At 31.8% G+C, this 18,417-nt stretch overlaps 3 protein-coding genes across 5 annotated transcripts; 2 read left to right on the top strand and 1 right to left on the bottom strand.

The window, feature by feature from the left end:
- The first annotated feature begins 4,503 nt into the window (after positions 1-4,503).
- LOC104724364 (bidirectional sugar transporter SWEET8-like) lies at positions 4,504-6,636 on the top strand. Its single transcript, XM_010442828.2, has 6 exons — positions 4,504-4,674; positions 5,118-5,154; positions 5,472-5,694; positions 5,785-5,946; positions 6,042-6,164; positions 6,251-6,636. Exons 1-6 carry the CDS (start codon positions 4,632-4,634, stop codon positions 6,380-6,382), a joined length of 720 nt encoding a protein of 239 aa, XP_010441130.1. The 5' UTR covers positions 4,504-4,631; the 3' UTR covers positions 6,383-6,636.
- A 4,620-nt stretch (positions 6,637-11,256) lies between these two features.
- On the top strand, positions 11,257-12,974 carry LOC147934583 (uncharacterized). The gene is made up of 4 exons (XM_087475663.1): positions 11,257-11,854; positions 12,043-12,155; positions 12,247-12,303; positions 12,508-12,974. The coding sequence occupies exons 1-4, from the start codon at positions 11,836-11,838 to the stop codon at positions 12,610-12,612; spliced, it is 294 nt and encodes a 97-aa protein (XP_087331789.1). The 5' UTR covers positions 11,257-11,835; the 3' UTR covers positions 12,613-12,974.
- Positions 12,975-13,432: 458 nt separating this feature from the next.
- LOC104728386 (uncharacterized) lies at positions 13,433-17,591 on the bottom strand. Of its 3 annotated transcripts, XM_087475660.1 has the most exons (19): positions 17,249-17,591; positions 16,774-16,811; positions 16,658-16,680; positions 16,289-16,395; positions 16,146-16,197; positions 15,992-16,076; positions 15,768-15,858; positions 15,570-15,608; positions 15,409-15,476; positions 15,212-15,274; positions 15,086-15,141; positions 14,937-15,010; positions 14,764-14,856; positions 14,572-14,673; positions 14,393-14,473; positions 14,220-14,311; positions 14,107-14,122; positions 13,867-13,977; positions 13,433-13,751 (listed from the first exon to the last, which is right to left on the bottom strand). In XM_087475660.1, exons 1-19 carry the CDS (start codon positions 17,372-17,374, stop codon positions 13,647-13,649), a joined length of 1,422 nt encoding a protein of 473 aa, XP_087331786.1. In that variant the 5' UTR covers positions 17,375-17,591; the 3' UTR covers positions 13,433-13,646. The 3 variants fall into 3 exon arrangements, with proteins under 3 accessions (XP_087331786.1, XP_087331787.1, XP_087331788.1); XM_087475661.1 differs by lacking the exon at positions 15,570-15,608 and having other exon boundaries at positions 17,249-17,557; XM_087475662.1 differs by lacking the exons at positions 15,992-16,076; positions 16,146-16,197; positions 16,289-16,395; ... (1 more) ...; positions 16,774-16,811; positions 17,249-17,591 and having other exon boundaries at positions 15,570-15,632.
- Positions 17,592-18,417: the final 826 nt, after the last annotated feature.

The raw sequence follows: 18,417 nt of genomic DNA, 5'->3' as shown, positions 1-18,417 counted from the left end.
TCGATTGGACCTGCGATTATAAAAGAAATTAATGAACTTTGTCATGCCCAAGTTGCTCTTTTGTGAATTTTTTAATCTTTTGTATATAAGACGACAATTGTATGGTTAGCGAGGGGCTTACATGAGGAATTAATATCTCTGTTTCTCTTCTCTTCTTCCTTCTTCTTCACATCACTATGCGCCTCTTTCTCTATATTCTATCTTTTCAAATTTCTTCCTTATCCTATTTTTTATCCTCGCCTCTTCTTCCAAAGAGTTCTCGATAACCGGAGAATTTGATTGCAGAATCTGTAGATTTTGATGAAATTCTTGTTCGAATTAATCAAAGGTGATTTTGGTGAGATTGCTTTGCCTCTTTAACAATGGCCTATGCTTCTTCCATGTCTCTTGCCACATGAGTCGTGTGTTTTCTTCTCTTTATGTTTGTTTCATCGAAAGCAAAACTTTGTGACGATTGTTTTTTTTATTCTCTCTAACTGAATTCAAAAGCAGTCTTATAGTGTGAAGGAGAAGAACAAACAATTAGAGTCTTCGTGTTTTTTTTTATTATCTCGGCAAAGGTTTATGAAGTGAAAGACAACGTGATGTGACACATAGGGGTGTCAATCGGGCTGGCTCAGCCCGGTCCGGCCCTTCTCCGCCCGCCCCGAAATATTTCCAAGTCTTTATTTCAAAGCCCGGTCCGGCTCTAACAGGGCTGCATGACTTTTTGGGTTTTTTGGGCTTATTTTACGGATCAAAAATTCAAAATTATAAGTTAGTTTATAACATGTCTTAAAAACAATGTTTAAAGGTGCAATATAAAACAAATCAATCAAAATTTAAATAACTCATTTATATTCACTAAAACCAATTAAAAAAAACCAATTAGAATTTTATATTGTAACCAAATAAAAAAATATATATATAATTCATATAAAATATCACAGATAAAGATTTTAAAAATATTAAGTAAGGTTATTAAGTAAATATGAAATTAAGATTAGTCAATCAAAATATTTTTTAAAATCCCAAGGAAAACTTCTATCTTTTTAGTTTCTTTTTTTAAATTTTCACTCATCAATTTATATTCTAGTGTTAGATTTCATACTAATGGTTTCATCTTTAGAGGGTTTAATTAGATGATATATTTAAAATATTATATTCTTTTTCTATATTTTACTCCATTTAAACTTGAGTGCCAGAAAAGAATAGAGAATTAGACATGGATCTTTTCAAACTCATGACCTTGTGGGGTGAATATAGTAGAAGAATATTAAAAAATGATTACTTATAAGATGATAATCTAAATTAGGTAATGGAGATAAACCTTTTAAAACATCAAAAACAATGTAATATATATATATATATACATATATATATATCTTACAAATTCCAAAAATATAATTTAGAATTAAGCTTCTACAATGATATTTGATTTGATTTTTTAACCCATACAACAACAACAACAAAAAAAACACAAAACAAAACAAAACAAAAAGATTTGAGATATAGTAGAAGATGATGAGAGAATGAATGAATGAGAGAATAAGAAAATGAGTATTTATAGGAATAGAAGTGATGTAAAATTATATTTAGAAAAATAGGAGTTGCAATTCTAAGTTATTATGTGTTTTTAACTTTTAATTATATTCTTTTTCTATATTTTACTCCATTTAAATTTGAGTGTTAGAAGAGAATATAGAATCAGACATATATATTTTCAACCTCATGACCTTGTGGGGTGAATATAGTAAAAGAGTATAAAAAATGATTACTTACAAGATGATAATTTAAAATAGACAATAAAGATAAACCTTTTAAAACATCAAAAACTATGAAGATAAACCTATTAAAACATCAAAAACTACCTAATAACAACAACAACAAACAACAACAACAAAATTTGAGATATAGTTGAAAAGGATGAGAGAATGGGAGAGTGAGTATTTATAGGAATAGAAGTGATATGAAATTCTAATTTATTATGTGTTTTAATACAATTTAGTGGAGAAATATAAATAGGAGTTACAATTTTAATTTATTATGTGTTTTAATATAATTGAGTGGAGAAATTTAGTTAATGCATAATTTATATAATTTCAGTTTTATATTAAAATATGAGTTAAATGTCATAATAAAATATTTTTTATTTGTGATTTAAAATAAATATATTTTTTAATTATATTATCAAGTGGACCAATAATTACACAGTGAAACTTTACTTCTATGTATACATGATATCCGTGTACTGTGAATTATTAGTTACTTTTTTTTTTTTTTTTTTTGGTAATTTTGGCATATACTGGACCGGAATGATACCAAAAGTTCCCGAAACTCTCTCTCTTCTGGTTCCCGAAACCGTTTCTTAAACAGAGCCCTTCGTTTTTGCACAATCCTCGACCGGCGTCCGCTTCTCCGGCGTCGGCCATCGCCACCTTTCCTTCGAGCAAGTGATTTTACAATCAGTTTCTTCCAACTTCGGAGAGCAATTGTCGCTTTCCTTCCGTTGGGGCATTCCCCATACGGTTTTTGTTTCCAATCTTTGGAATTTAAAGTTCGTTTAAGGAAACCGCCATGGTCAATTGATTTCAATCTTCGATATGTTGCTTGTCGATACCCAAACATCTCTTCCTTTCAATCAGAATTGAGTGAAAATTCTGGATGCAAAGAATTATTAACCTTGGATTTGTTTATGCTTCGATTACGGTTGATGTATATGCACAAGAAATGACAATGATATACTGCCTTCTCGTTCTCATTATCTCTAGTTCATCCTTTAAGGATGATCTGATGAGCACTACTATTTCGAGGCGCTGGAAATATGTTCTTCATTGTTTCATCTTTGGTACGTGTCTACAATCTCTTCGAACCTTCCGATTAAATTTAGACTTCTCCAACTTGAGAAATGGAGTTTTAGTTCAGATATGGATCCAAAAGTAAGTGATTATGATTATTGGGTGTATATATTTGGATTTTGTTGGTTTGAGATGTCGAGATTACATTTGGATTTGGTAAAATATTGGCGAGAATATTTTATTGGTATTACTCTTATTGTGTGGTTGAGCAATGCATTTGCGATTCTTAAATGGAAATCTATCAACACGAGAGTATCAGACACTTGGGATATGTTGAAGAGAAGTACAAAGACGTCTACATATTTCAGAAAGACCATGGTACAAAAGCTTGGGTGCCACTATGTCTACAATCCATAATTAGAATTGGGCACATCGTGTTTAATATTACGTTTTGTGAAAAGAAGTGTTAGCCAAAAGTTGCTACATACAATTCATAACAAAGAGAAATCAAATATGAAGTTGGATAATAACAGATCTTGAGATCGGTTAGCGAGTAAGACTATTCTACGGAAAGCATCGTGAAAATTCATTCTGCTGTATTTTTCTTAGTGCCTGACACATATATGTGCGTCGTTATAATTATGTTAAATTAATTTTGCCTGTGTTTGTAATAACTCTTTAATTTCAATGGAATTTATTTTTGCCGAATAAAATAAATAAAAAAAATCTACTGGACCGGAATCGGATAGCAAAACCGAGATATGAAATTGAAATAATAAACCCATCCGGTTTATTTGCCGTGGCCAGCAAGTCTGAGAGATATATCATCGATCGCTCGTAGATTTTGCCGTGGCCAGCAAGTCCGAGAGATATATCGTGAATTGTGCTGTTAGTATCAAATGTTGTAATTACTTTCACAGCTGTAAAACCTATACGTAATTTCAGAGGTAGAATCAGGACGTGGCATGTAACGGAAATACTTTGACCGCACGACCACTCAAAATTATTTTCAGATTTGGAATCTTCTCAATTTTAATTATCAGAGAAAGAATTAAACAAATTTTTTTTTACTTAGATTTCAAATTTATCCATGTAATTAAGGCAATATTTATCTTAAGACTATATTACAAAAAAATAATATAAATGCAGTCTATGTTTATTAAGTTTATTTATATAGTCAAAGATTTTAAAATTATTGGTAGTTTGGTACATGTATTTTGTTTTACCAAATTATTGGATTCTTTTTTTTTTTGGTCAACAGACGTTATAATTTTTTTTAACCTTTTATTGCAGAATGTGATAATTACACCGTAAATGCGTTTTTATAGCTTTTTAAGATATTATCTGGTAAAAAAAAATAATTAAAATTTACTAGTTTTGGATAATCATATGGATAATACCTAAAAATACGACGATCATTTCCCAAAAAAAAAACACACACACATTAAATTAAAACGTTGAACAAGCCTTAATTAATGAAAAATGAAGACAGAAAAAAACTTATAATTATCCGTAAACAAATTAAAAAAAAAAAACCGATCGTAACAAACCAAATAAATGTAATTAATATTTTTAAATTTTTTTTTGATAATTCCCTAAGTTTAAGGAAATATTGACTCCTTGACTCAAACGTCTCTCTTATCTTAATCTTAATCTCTCTCTCTCTCTCTCTCTCTCTCTCTCTCTCTCTCCTATATATATGATAAGAGATGAGAGAGAGAAAACACTCACACACAATTCCCAAACGCCCTTGATTAGGTTTACTTCTACACTTCGTCTTCTTCGCTTAATAAAGCTCTCTTCATCTCTCTTCATCTCTCTCAATCTCTCTCTTTCATTGACGGCGATTTCAAAATGGTTGATGCTCAACAAGTTCGTTTCATCATCGGAGTCATCGGTATCACTAATCTCTCTCTCTCTCTCTTCTCCTTCGATTTCTTTTGCTTATTAGTTGCATCCGTTGATCTGAATCCGAAACCGTTTATTATTGTGATTCTTTTTTCCCAAATCGATCGCTTTTGATTCTAATGGCGACTCTATCTTTGTATGTATGATTCGTAAATACTATATATATATATATATATCGATCGTACGTGTGTGATGTTGAGCTTGATTCTAATGGCGGTTCTAATCTAGCTTCATCGATGCGTTGATCACATATATGTTGTTTTTGTTCAAATAGTGCGATGTTATTAGATTTGAGGTTTGAGGTTTTTGCTATAGCTTTCGTCGTGATGATTGATCAATGTTTCATTTCTTGATCCGTTCGATATACATACGAAGAGATTAAACGATGTGATTAACACAATTTTTTTTGCTCTTGTTTAATGCTGTGTGCAGGAAATGTTATCTCCTTTGGTCTCTTTGCCGCACCAGCGTAAGACTCCTTAATCCTCTTTATTAAACTCTCTTAATTACATGTATTATAATCCTAATTGTGAATATTTCGAAACTGACTGAGATGTAGTTTGAGTGCCCATATGTTTAGTATGTAGATGGTTGAGTCCATATGTATATTAGTGTTAATGTAGGTGATTATTTGATAATGTGTCGCTAGTATGCTGTGTTGTATTGTGTTGTGGTTGGTTTCTAGGATTAATGTAGCTATGATTAGATAATTATTCTATGATGATGTGTGCAAATGTGTTCTGTAACTATATATTGATTTTTTTTTTTTGGTTTATCTATTAATAGGAAGACATTTTGGAGGATCTTCAAAAAGAAGTCAGTTGAGGAGTTTTCATATGTGCCTTACGTAGCGACGGTCATGAACTGTATGCTGTGGGTGTTCTACGGTCTTCCTGTGGTTCACAAGGACAGTATTCTGGTTTCCACCATTAACGGTGTTGGGTTAGTCATCGAGCTTTTCTACGTTGGTATCTACTTGCTCTACTGTGGTCACAAGAAGAACGCTAGAGTGAGTTATTTTGATTAATTAACCTTGCAATTATTAATCGATCATGGTTTGCGTGTGGTTTCTGATTGTATTGTGTTTTGATTTGTGCAGAGGAACATAGTGTCATTCTTAGCTCTTGAAGTTGTTGCTGTTGCGGGTATTGTTCTGGTCACGCTCTTTGCAATCAAGAATGAGTTTGCTAAGCAAACATTCGTTGGTGTGATTTGTGATGTCTTCAACATTGCTATGTATGGAGCTCCTTCATTGGCCATTGTGAGTCTAGCTCCTCTCTTGACCCTTAATGATCCGATTTGTGTTTTTTGTTTTGTTTCTAATGGATGATACTTTAATGTTTTGTTAATCAACAGGCTAAAGTGGTGAAAACCAAGAGTGTTGAATACATGCCATTCTTGTTGTCTTTGGTCTGTTTCGTTAATGCTGCTATTTGGACTTCTTACTCTCTCATCTACAAAATCGATATCTACGTCCTCGTAAGTTCTCTCTACTGTGAATAAAACAAAAAAAAACTTATATTTATTTTGTAAAATTGTGTGATCAATTTTAAACAAAATTACAGGCAAGTAATGGGATGGGGACCTTGTTGGCTCTTTCTCAGTTGATAGTGTATTTCATGTACTACAAATCAACTCCAAAGGAGAAGAAGCCATCTGAAGTTGAGATTTCAGCCTCAGGGACGGACAGAGTTTGAAGAATTGTTTTTCTTCTTTTAGATATTTTCTCTTACGTACATTCATACACACAAGAGTGTTGTATGTGTAGGCCCTTTTTTGTTTTTAATATCTTTTGGATTTTTTCTTTGGTTTGGTAGAATTTTTAATAATAGACTTTCAATTTTTTTTAGTTTCTGGATTTTGAGGATTTGTCAGGATTTTTTGTTTTTCCTAATACATTTTTAGTGTGAAACATTTCAAAGGAAATATCAAATTTTGGATTTCTTTTCAAGTATCTTCTGTTATACATTTTTTATTTCTGTTATAGTGCAATTCCGTTTATATGTTTTTATGTGTGTCAATGCTTTTTTTATCTTGTTGTAAATAATTCATCATACAGAGAATTGATGAAAAAGCATTGACTAGGATTATTATTATTAAACTCTTCAAGTCTATATTTTCCTAGTCATCTTCGGTTTTTTTATATCAAAACCAGTCATATTCTGTTAAATATTAAATTTTGACCTTTATAAATACATGAATGAGTAAATCTTGACTGGGGAAAATCAGCAAGCTTTTGAACGAAACAAACCAAAAATTATACATATATGGATGAATTCAAAAATACATCAAAGATTTTGGAGTTTTTCTAAAATTAGGTATTATTCAATTTGTGATTTTAAAATCTCTCTGCAAAATAATTCATGCAAAATAATTCACAATCCCTTGTTATTCAATCAAAAATTTATAAAAATCATATCAAATCTACTGTTATTCAAACTTAACAAGTATTATTCAAAAACTACTAAAAACTGATTTTGAAAGATTTTGGATACATTTCTACTTGAAAAATAGGAATGAACAAATCTCACCTCTAAAGGTGTTATTTTGAAGGATTTTTAAAAGAGTTCACAAAGACGGAAGATATATTCTCATCATCACTCTCGTCACAAAATAAAGAAATAAAATAATCTCCCACAAGTCTTCACTATCCTAAAACTGAGCTTCAATGGAGAGATTCTCTTTTCAATTTCAGATTGAACCCAGATTTTGATTCTCCAACCAACTTCATATCTTCCACTCTTCTTCTTCAAATCCTCATATTACTTTACTCAAATACCAATTGATCCTCTGAATGAGCTTTGAGGATTCCATTTCATAAACTATATTATGTAGGCTCAACAATCTAACTTATCAACAATTTTCTCTATTCTGATAATTTCCACCTAAGCAAAACAAAAAGTTTTAGATTGAAGATTTTAAGGCTATCCACACCTACTTATATTTATATTATTCCTTATAATTCTTAAGCTGATAAACAAAAGCAAAAACAATAATGTAAAATGATAATAGTCATTTCAGTTTTTGTTATTTTTGTCTATTATTCCTGTGTTTCCTTATGGTTTGCTCATTTTTCTCATGTTTGTCAATTATTTTTCAAAAATCCCATCTCTAAATAGCATATTTCCATCATTTACAACTATAAAACACCATACCACCAATTTGAAGGCGGATTGCCTTGCACGGTCGTCTAAATCTTTAATTTCTGGAACTTCCTTTGTAAACATTTATCAACCGGTTTGACAACCAATAGTAGTATTCTTTTCTAAATAGTGTTTGGTTGAGGAAAAAAAACACCATACCACCCACTAAAAGAAAAATACTTAGGTTCACCCCCTCTCCTCTCAACCAATCAAAATCTTCTATCTAATATTTCATTTAAAAAATAAATCAAAATTAAATTAAAAATCAAAACAAATTAAGGAAACAAATTATGTATACTTTTAATTAAGGAAAGTTAAATATTGGCTTGGTTTAGATTTTTAAAATTAGAACAAAATTATTTGTCGGTTTGGATTTATAATAAGGTGATTAGAGTTTAGATTTTACAATGAAAACGAAATTATATGTCGGTTTGGGTTTACAAATGAAGTGGTTAGGGTTTAGATTTTACAATGAAAATGAAATTATATGTCGGTTTGAGTTTACAAATGAAGTGGTTAGTGTTTAGATTTTATAATTAAAACGAAATTATATGTGGGTTTGGGTTTACAAATGAGGTGGTTAGGGTTTAGATTTTACAATTAGAATGAAATTTAATGTCGGTTTGGGTTTACAATAAGATGGTTAGGGTTTAGATTTTACAATAAGAACGAAATTATATGTCGGTATGAGTTTATAAATGAGATGGTTAGGGTTTAGATATTACAATTGGAGTGAAATTATATGTCGATTTGGATTTATAAATGAGATGGTTAGAATTTAGATTTTACAATTAGAATAAAATTATATATCAGTTTGGGTTTATAAAAGAGCGGTTTAAGTTTTTAATTTTATAATAATGTATACAGATTTTATTTCCTTATTTTATAAGGGGGGTGAATGAATAGGTTCACCTTAGAGGTGAACCCAAGTATTGTTCCCATTAAAAACATAATACCATAACCACTATATGTAGCTGATCAAATCGATATATATATATCTCTAAATTTTATTTTGGGATAGGATTTTAATATGAACCCAATCTATTTTAATTTAATTATTATTTTTTTCTCGAACTCTAATTTAAGTTGTATCCAACAATTTTTAAAATGTTTTACCTTTATCAATTTGCGGTATTACGCTATTATTAATATTAGGAGATATGAACTATGTTTTTCCCAAAAATTATTGTGACATTTATTTTAAAAAGATATTTTGTCTGAGATTGTATTTATTTTTAATATTGAAATTGTTTGGTAAATTTACATACATCTTTTTGAATAATAATTATTTTAGAATAATATAGTATTTTAATTTGTTTGATGTATGTTACAGTTTTATATTTTTTGTTTATTGTATTTTGCATTATTATTTTGTGAAATATTTTAATGTAGTAATTATAATACTGTAATTGTGAGAAAATAAAATTTCTTAATTTATCAACAACATAAACTTATTTTTAACAACACACATTTCTTTTTCATATTGAGTTATATATCTTTGTTTTTAAAAATTCAAATCACAACATATGCAAAACAAATTCTACATATTTATTAATCATAAGTATTATATGATAATTCAAAACAAATTGTAAATAAAATAAAATAAAGATGATAGGAGAATCATAATCAACAAAATCTTCCAAATATAGTTATTAAAATAATCACACTGTATACTTATATATAAAAATCTTAGTTTTTAAAATTCTGATTGGTTTATAAGTTTTGAATTAATTAGTAAATTTCGTCAATAATTAATTAGAGGGAAAATAATTTTTTAACTAATAATTATTTAAAAGATTTTATTAGTCTAATATATTTTTAAATTTATTAAAAAAATAAACATTTGCTTTAAGACCAATTGCATGATAATGTAATTTACTAATTTTTTACATTTTGTAAGGTTAGTTTTATTTTTGTACTTCTCAGTTAACATAACAGGATATATAGTTGACTATGCCATGTACATACTTTAGTTGATATCAAAGTTGTCTACATCATATATAAATATAAAGAAAAAAGATGGGTAACTACACGAAGTATAGGAGAATACATGGTCACACATACCAAGTATACTATTGTATACTCAACTACACGAAATATATGTATTACATGGTCACATGCATGAACTATATGACGTTATGTGATCAACACCATAGACATACAATCCGATACACCGGTCGATTGACTCCGGCGCAGACCGACGTTGACTCCGGCGAAGACCGACGTTGACTCCGGCGTTGACTAAAAAAATTGTATTCTAAATTTTTTTAAAAAAATTATATTAAATCATTAATAGTTTTTCATGATTAAAAACATATTCAATTCAATCTATTAATATTTTTATATATCTCAAATGTATTCATTCTTATAATTAGTTAATTTTTATTTTTAAAACATAAACTAATAGTTAAATAAAAATCATTGATAATTATTTTCAAGATGTAATATAAAGGTATTTGCAAAAATATTCTTATTTTATACCCTTTTGCAAACATACCCTCTAGATTGTTTAGCTAAAATCAATTTTTTGTATGTTTATCTTTTATATATTAGAAGTAAATATTGTGAATTTATTTTGTTGTTGTATACATGTTATTAAGAGTATGCAAATTTTATAGTAAAAATATCTAAAATTTTATACAACATTTACTATGCAAACTATAAAGTAAAGAGTCATATACTCAACCTTTTGCATATTATTTTTTATAATGAAAGTAGTTGAATTTGATTTTATGATTTTGTAGTATTTAAATAATCTTATTATCAAAGATTTATAATTAATCATTATTTTAGCTTTAAAAATAAAAATAAACTAATTATAAGAATGAATAAATTAGAGATATATAAAAATATTTAGATATTGAACTGAATATATTTTTTAATCATGAAAAACAAAAATGTTTACATAATATTTCTTATTTTTGAGTTTTAATAGAAAAAAAATTAATACATTTTTTTGGTCAACACCAGAGTCAACGTCGGTCTTCGCCAGAGTCAACGTCGGTCTTCGCCGGAGTCAGTCGACCAATGTACCGGATTGTATGTTTATGGTGTTGACTACATAACGTCATATAGTTCATGCATGTGGTCATGTAATATATATACTTCGTGTAGTTGAGGATATAATAGTATATTTGGTATGTGTGACCATGTATTCTTCTATACTTCGTGTAGTTAACCTTCTTTTTTCCTAAATATAAATACTGTTCTTAGAAAGAAAGGAAAGATCATATCAAACTGAAAAAGCAAGTGTTAAATATTTCAATATATATATTAAGCAACCAAACAATATTAAAGGGAATACTTAAAAATTTACTGGTTACAAGAAGTTTCATACTCGACTAGGAGCAGTATAATGATGTGCAACACAATTACAACTAAAAGATAACAATGACTAGATAAGGATAATACTATAGGCCTTCCCCAGTGGGAGGTTTTAAGGGAGGTTTTAATACAGTAGAAGGAAAAAAATAATTCAGATAGAAGAAAAAAATATAAGAGAGCCTCTAATTTAGTAGACTCGAATTTGAAATAAGAGCCCTTAGGTGTCACTTATCTGTTGGGCAATCAGATTAAAAGAGAAGAATTTTATTTTGATGGACGATCGGGTTTTTGTTTCTTTTCCTCTGTAAATCTCTCTCTTTCTCTCTCGATCGGAAGTCTCCGAATTGACGAAGTCCCGAATTGACAAAGTAAGGAGATGGAATCAAAGGAAGGAGATTGGGGTCGGAGGAGATGCGAAGCGTCGGATTGAATCGGCGGAGGCCAATCAGAGGAGATACGACTCCAAAACCTTGAAGCGTCGGATTGAATCGCCGATTGATTTCTTCTCACTGGACGTTGATCCCAGGAGTAATGATAACGACGTCGAGCCTGTAACCCCGGTGGTGGTGGCGGCGGCGTCGTGTTCGAAGAAGAAGAGTAAAAAGAGGAAGAAAGATGAAGAAGCTGAGCAACCTAGATTGGAGAGTAATTGGTTTAGTGAGAATAGTTTCTCTAAGATCCCAATGCTTCAGTTGCATAAAGGTAATGAAGCTCAATATCATTCAAAAGTTTGAATCTTTTGCTAAAATGTGGCTATGAAATTTAGGTTCTTGTTAGTTCGATTACTTTGTTGAAAGTGAAAAGCTTTGACTGGTGTTTGATTATGCTTTTTGGTGTTGTATCTTCACAAAGAATCTTGTTGAGAAAGCTTTGATCTTGATTTGTTGCAGAAATAGTAGATTTCTGTGATTTTCTGTTACCAACACAAGCAGAGAAAGTTGAGCGTGATGCGGCAGTGGCGAGTGTGTCAAGTGTTATTAAGTATATCTGGCCAAGTTGTAAGGTACAAACTTTCGAAACTTCAATCTCTCTTTGAGCATTGTTTTATTTCAACAACTGCAATCTCTAATCTTTGCTTATTCTCTTTGTTGCAGGTTGAGGTTTTTGTGTCATACAGGACAGGGCTTTATCTTCCAACAAGTGATATGGATGTAAGTTTATAACACCACTTTGACTATGTGGTGTACATAATTAACGAGAATACCTTAGAACAGCTTAACACAACGTTTATCTCCACATCCATTTTGGAGTTATTATAATACTGTTTTTGATACTTAGACGTTAGTTGCTGTATAGATTAGTGTTAGGAAAGATCTTCATGTCTAAATCTTCATCCCTTTTTGCTGTATATATAGGTGGTGATTTTGGAATCAGGTCTCACAAATCCACAGCTAGGTTTACGCGCACTCTCCAGGGCATTGTCACAAAGGGGAATTGCAAAGAATATCTTGGTATTTTGACTTTTTATTACTACTATTATATGTCAATAATTAGCTCTCTAATTGTTCAGGTGATTGCTAAGGCTTGTGTACCAATTATCAAGTTCGTTGAGAAGAAAAGCAACATTTTAGCATATAGTTTTGGTGTATCCTTCTAAACAGAAAGTGGTTGTTAATGTGAAGTCAAAGCTAAAGTCATTATGGAAAGTGGTGATGTTCCCTCATTCATCAAGCTTCTCAGCTCTCCCAGTGAGGAAGTCCGGGAACAGGTATCAGTTTAGATTTTGATTTTTGTATAATGTTTTGGCTAAGAAGCTGTTATATCATATTGTTTGATGACTCTAAATTATGAAATGCAATAATTTTATAAACATTCTTCTAAATATGCAATAGTTTCATATTGTATTTTCATTTATTTATTTTCAAAGAAAAAAAAATTCAAATTAAGAGACTCAATATTATAACTCACCATTGGAGGGGAACATTTTGATTAGAGTTCCCAAAGTTCTTATTCAACCAAAAATATAAAATATATTAATTAAAAATTTTAAGAGCCCAAAAAATATAACCTCCCATTGTGGATGCCCTTATATATAGTTGCTAGATATGCCAAAATAACAACTAGTACAAAGGAATTAAGGAAGTAACGATCAGCAAGAAAAGTAATGTTGGGGTGTCGTCGGGTATTATCATGCTGTGCGAGGGTCCTGAAGACCACCACACAGACAGCAGTATATGTTACACCAGCCGTTAAAGGCCTATTAAAACTTGACCAATAAGGCAATAATAAATGAATAAATAAAATAATGAGATTGACTGACTATTATAATCTGCAAAGCTGTGACTAAAAAATATATGTTTAAAACGGTTCCGAAATATTAAGAAAAGGTGCCTTGCTTTTTCCTTTACGTGTAAAAGAGTCGCTGTCTCTAAGTCCAAGGCTTCGGGATCGTGAGTCTAACGCATACTAGTATATGTACACACATCCGTATATAAAAAGTTCCTAGACGTGAAATAACCAAAATAAAACCATGAAATGAATTGCGGCCACGTAACTACATAATACGCCTTTTCTTTTTCTCAGGTGTTGCGTGTACTTGAGCTTTGATTCCATACGTTCTCATTTGGAAATTTTCAAATGCTTCCGAAACTGCTTCCACCTGTTCATAAATTTTGCAAAACCAATAATAAAAACGTTACTTCCTGTGCTTCACTCGAAACAGTAATGTAGAAAGATAATGATGATGAGGGTTCATAATGATAACAATCACATACCAATTCTGGTTTTTTGGCATATACTCTCACTATCTTGTCTTGATATGTTGTTGGTAACAAGTGACTGACTCGGTCCTCGGGTATCACAAACTTCTCTGTACTATCATAATCCTGTAGACACCATAAAAATCAATTGGTTTATTGAGAGATTCTGTGTTATTTTCAAGTTTTCCTCTTTACACATTTAGAGAAACAAAAATCTGCATATCAAGAACATAAACTTTTCATGTATGTATGTACCTTGAAGAAGTTGATGCTGAAGAAGTCAGTCAGATCCACCACAAAGATAAGTTGGTTAGAATTTTAATGAGCGAAATTGAGAAAACAAAGAAGCTAACTTGTGCTTTGTTTACCATTCAAGAGGATTTTCTCTCCCACGAGCCAAATCAATCTTGACGTTTGAAACAGCGATATCTTCTTCTTTTAGTGTCAAGCTTGTGTGTTTCTGTTAAATCAAAAGCGATCTAAGTATGGCAACGGACTGTAGATATAGTCTTCCTCTATGTAAGTGCTAAAGATTACAAACCTGAGAACATATGATATCTTGAGCAGTGACAGCTTTGAAATGATCGATTTTGTCCTTTGGAACCGCATACTCGTTACAGAACTGCAAGTAAAAATCCATACATCAGTCTTTCTTCAGAAGGGAAATTCTTAGCCTAATTAAGCATAAGAAAAGAAGAAACCGGGTGAAATTGTATATACTTGGTACAACTGCCTTCTGCGAACACGGAGTATCAGCTCTTTAGCTTCTGCAAGCTCTGGATCTGGAGCTATTTCGATCGTTTTGAGGATTGTGTCGTCTAGCTGCATTTGTCGAGAATAAAAACTATGAAAACTGACAAAAATAATTTTTATTGAGAAAGGGAAAAATTTGCGTCTGAGGAAGAACTGTACCTTCCAGTATTCAGATGGGTCATTAATCAAAGAAGTAATTTCCAAGAAACTGTTGGCTTTGACCATGGCATCTACTATCATAAGCTCTATCGCCTGCAAATGAATGGAAATAGACAAGTGGGAAAGAGAGAAACAATAGAGAACAAATAGAGAGAATGATAATGGTACAATACCTTTACTTTCGGATGCATGTAGACAGTTCGATAAAGATCAGCTCGAGTTGCAAATAACTTGTGGACATTACGATCTGCAAAATTCACCCCGTTTTACAAGAGGACAGAAGCAAACGCATATACAAGAATATCAGCTGGACAAAACTCACATTCCTTGGCGGGATAGCAGATTTCATTATCAATGACTTTCATCGTCTCTGTTAGTCTAGAAACATCTGAAAATTAGCACCTTCCTTATTAGCAAAAACTGAAATGACTTTGAGTAGTATGAATACCTCTGGAACTGAAAATTGAACCCCAGTCCACAAGCTCGAGAATCACGAACAATGTAGTCAAACCTATAAAATTTTGTATACATTTAAAGTTGACTTCTCAAGAAAAAGGTGCAGAACTAAGCATCATGATGAGTGAAACTGAAAAGGGGAAGAAAGCAACTGTAGGCAAGTATACAACTAAGGTTAGATCGAATTACTTGTCCACATCAATCCCGTTTCGGCCATTAGCAACAATATCATACAAGAAACGTTTCTCTGCATTGCTCTGCATATAATGAAAAAGGGAAAATATATACAAAAGCATAAGTAGTTGTTCATGTTTGACTAGAATAGAGTACATGACTGTTATAAAACTTACTTTCAGCTGTGAAAACTCAGTACTAGCTAGTATCATATCCTGTTAAGTAAACATTTGAGAAAACTATCAGCAAAGTGGGAAAAGAAGCAAGAAATATTTGATTAGATTTGTAAAGACTGAAAATAATGTCACAGTTTCCAGTTTCAAATTCCAGAGGTCATTTGAAAGAAGCTAAACAGTCTTGAGAATGAAAACTACCTTCACTCTTTTCAGCATTTGTGCATCAACATCAATGTGATGTGTATCAACCATATGGTCAATCATGTTTACAGACATTAACTCATGAGACCTGCATCGAAGAACTGGCATATAAGGAGCTGGAGATAATCCATAGATACCAAACACTAATTTTTAAGGCATAGTTCTTATATCATATCAAGTACACCATGCCATTGATCTTTTCAAGGAATGTGAAAACATACCACTGACTGTCACTTATGACCTTTGGAAGGAATTCACGCTCAAACATATGACTGAAAGGCCCATGACCAATATCGTGGAGAAGTCCTACATATACAAACAAATATCAGAAATTCTATCAAGTAATAATGTAGTCATTGAGCAAAGAATAGTTACCAGCCAGTCTCACAGTCTGAAGATCATAATTGTCAATACCAAGCTCCATTCCCTATAACAATTTAAGCACCTACATTACAATCTTACCACACTTAACCAAAATGTGACTGTACCACTGACATTTGTCCAAAATATCCAAATACCTGGAAATTTTTTAGCTTCTGAACATTTTCGCCTGCAAGCCAATACACGCCTAGAGAGTGCTCAAATCTAGAATGCACAGCTCCTGGATATACCATGTTCGTCACCCCTAAACCATGCAAGAAAATTTTCTCTCAACGAAAGAAGATAACCACTATAAATAAATCCTTGCTGCTATAAGGAGTAACCAAAGAAAATAATCTTACATACTGGATAAAAAGATTTCAATGAAAATTTTCTATATTTGAACCTAGCATTTCATACAGTGATTCTCACAATAAATACTACTTCATCGAGGAGTAAAAAGATAGACATAACAAGACCATCAACTTAAACAAGAGAAGAAGGAAACATGAGTTGAAAGAACTCACCGAGTTGCTTTAGTTCACGAAGCCTGCCACAAGGAATTGGAATAAAAGAATCAGAACACAGTAGTAGTCATTAAAAATAATATAACCATGGAAGTGAGCACAATCCAACAACTTACCTCTGAAACTGCTCAGTGTCAATGAATTTTAAACAAAGCTGCAAACCAAAAGTGAACTATTAGTATAGATTACATATTTAAAGCCAATAGAAAACGTATGAACAGTCGTTAGAGAATTTTGAAACTTACTCTAAATTGGAAAAAAACTCACACAAGTGCAGTAATACAATTACAAACAAGAATCACCGAAGATTCAATTCGATTTCTAGCCAAAATCCAGCAGTTAAATATTCCGATAAACAACAATCTCTAATCTAATCCATAACTCGACAGTTCCATAAATTTCGGCGATAAAATTAGAGATGACGATAACATTATCCAGATTAACAAAAGCTACCGGAAATTTCACAGAAACCTCTCCGTCAAAAAAAAAAAAAAAAACAGTTACAGAGGGAACTCCTTATCTCGCAAACGAACCATTAGGAGTCACAGAAACAAGAAACGAAGGAAGACTATAAAGAAATCAATCACTTACAGGATCGAGATAGATGTTTCCATGAACGTTGTCGTATACATGCTTGCTGAACCGGAGCTCGTTCGCCGGAGCGCCGGAAGAGTAACCCGGTAAGCTAGTTAGGTCTTCGTTACAATACGCTCCCATCAGTTGAAATTTCACGTCGAACTCTCACACAATCGCTCGCTCGATGTTGGGAGGGAGAGAAACTGTTATGGTGGTACCCGACAACGAGAATTGAGAAAGGGATTTTAAGCGCTGCTGCACAAGTCGCCAAAGAGGAGAGAGAGAGAGAAAGAGAGAGTCTCTTTTATTAAATTCCTTTTTGACGTTTGTACGCGATTAATATTCCCATCATTAATATGGGAAAGTTGTAAAACGAGCCCTATACTTTTATTTAATTTTAAACAAATCCATATCCTTTTAAAGGTATAAACTAAACCTGTCAAGTTTTTTATTTATTTGAAGCGTTTCTGACAAACAGATTAGCAATCACACAGGCATATGCTTATATTTGAAGCGTTTTTTACTATTATTTTAATTCTCATTACGTCGTTTTTAATGTTATCAATATTCTGATTACGTCGTTTCTTTAGACTATGTTAAATAAATTATATAAAAAAAAAGGAACTTTAAAAATTAAGTTTCATAGTACACTCGGTCAAAGTCAAATTGAATAAACAAAGCTGTCGCTCTTACGAGCCTTGACAAATCAGCAGATTCTCAACACCGTTTGTAGAAATTGTGTTGACGTTTTTTGGTCTACACATTACTGACTTTGTGGTTTTGTTACGCAGTTTTTAGTACAGGTTTGTTTTTACATAAATTAAAAATATAGGGCTATATTGCAAATTTCTCTTTTTATGTAGAGGTTGCTTTGGTGGTGGTAGACTGGTAGTGGAGACGTGGTGACGGTTCAGAAAATCCGGAACGTGATAATTGTTTCTGAACCGAACAGCTATGCGGTCAATTAATTTCGGTACCCTTAACAAAACCGAACCGGCGTTTAACCGGAACCAAATTGGCATTTTAGAAGAGCGTTTAAAGAGTGATAGGACTCAGACTTGACCGGAGTGGACTCAATCGGCGAATCTGACTCGGACGCGGCGGAGTGATGGAAGAGCTTCCGATCGAAACAGTGAGTCAGCGCGAGTAGTTTCTGGTGGAGAACGATGTGTTCGGGATCTTTG

This window comes from Camelina sativa, chromosome 11, assembly GCF_030686135.1.
Source record: "Camelina sativa cultivar CO46 ecotype springtype chromosome 11, ASM3068613v1".
NCBI classification, from domain to species: Eukaryota; Viridiplantae; Streptophyta; class Magnoliopsida; order Brassicales; family Brassicaceae; genus Camelina; species Camelina sativa.
This window is presented reverse-complemented; position numbering and strand designations above follow the sequence as displayed.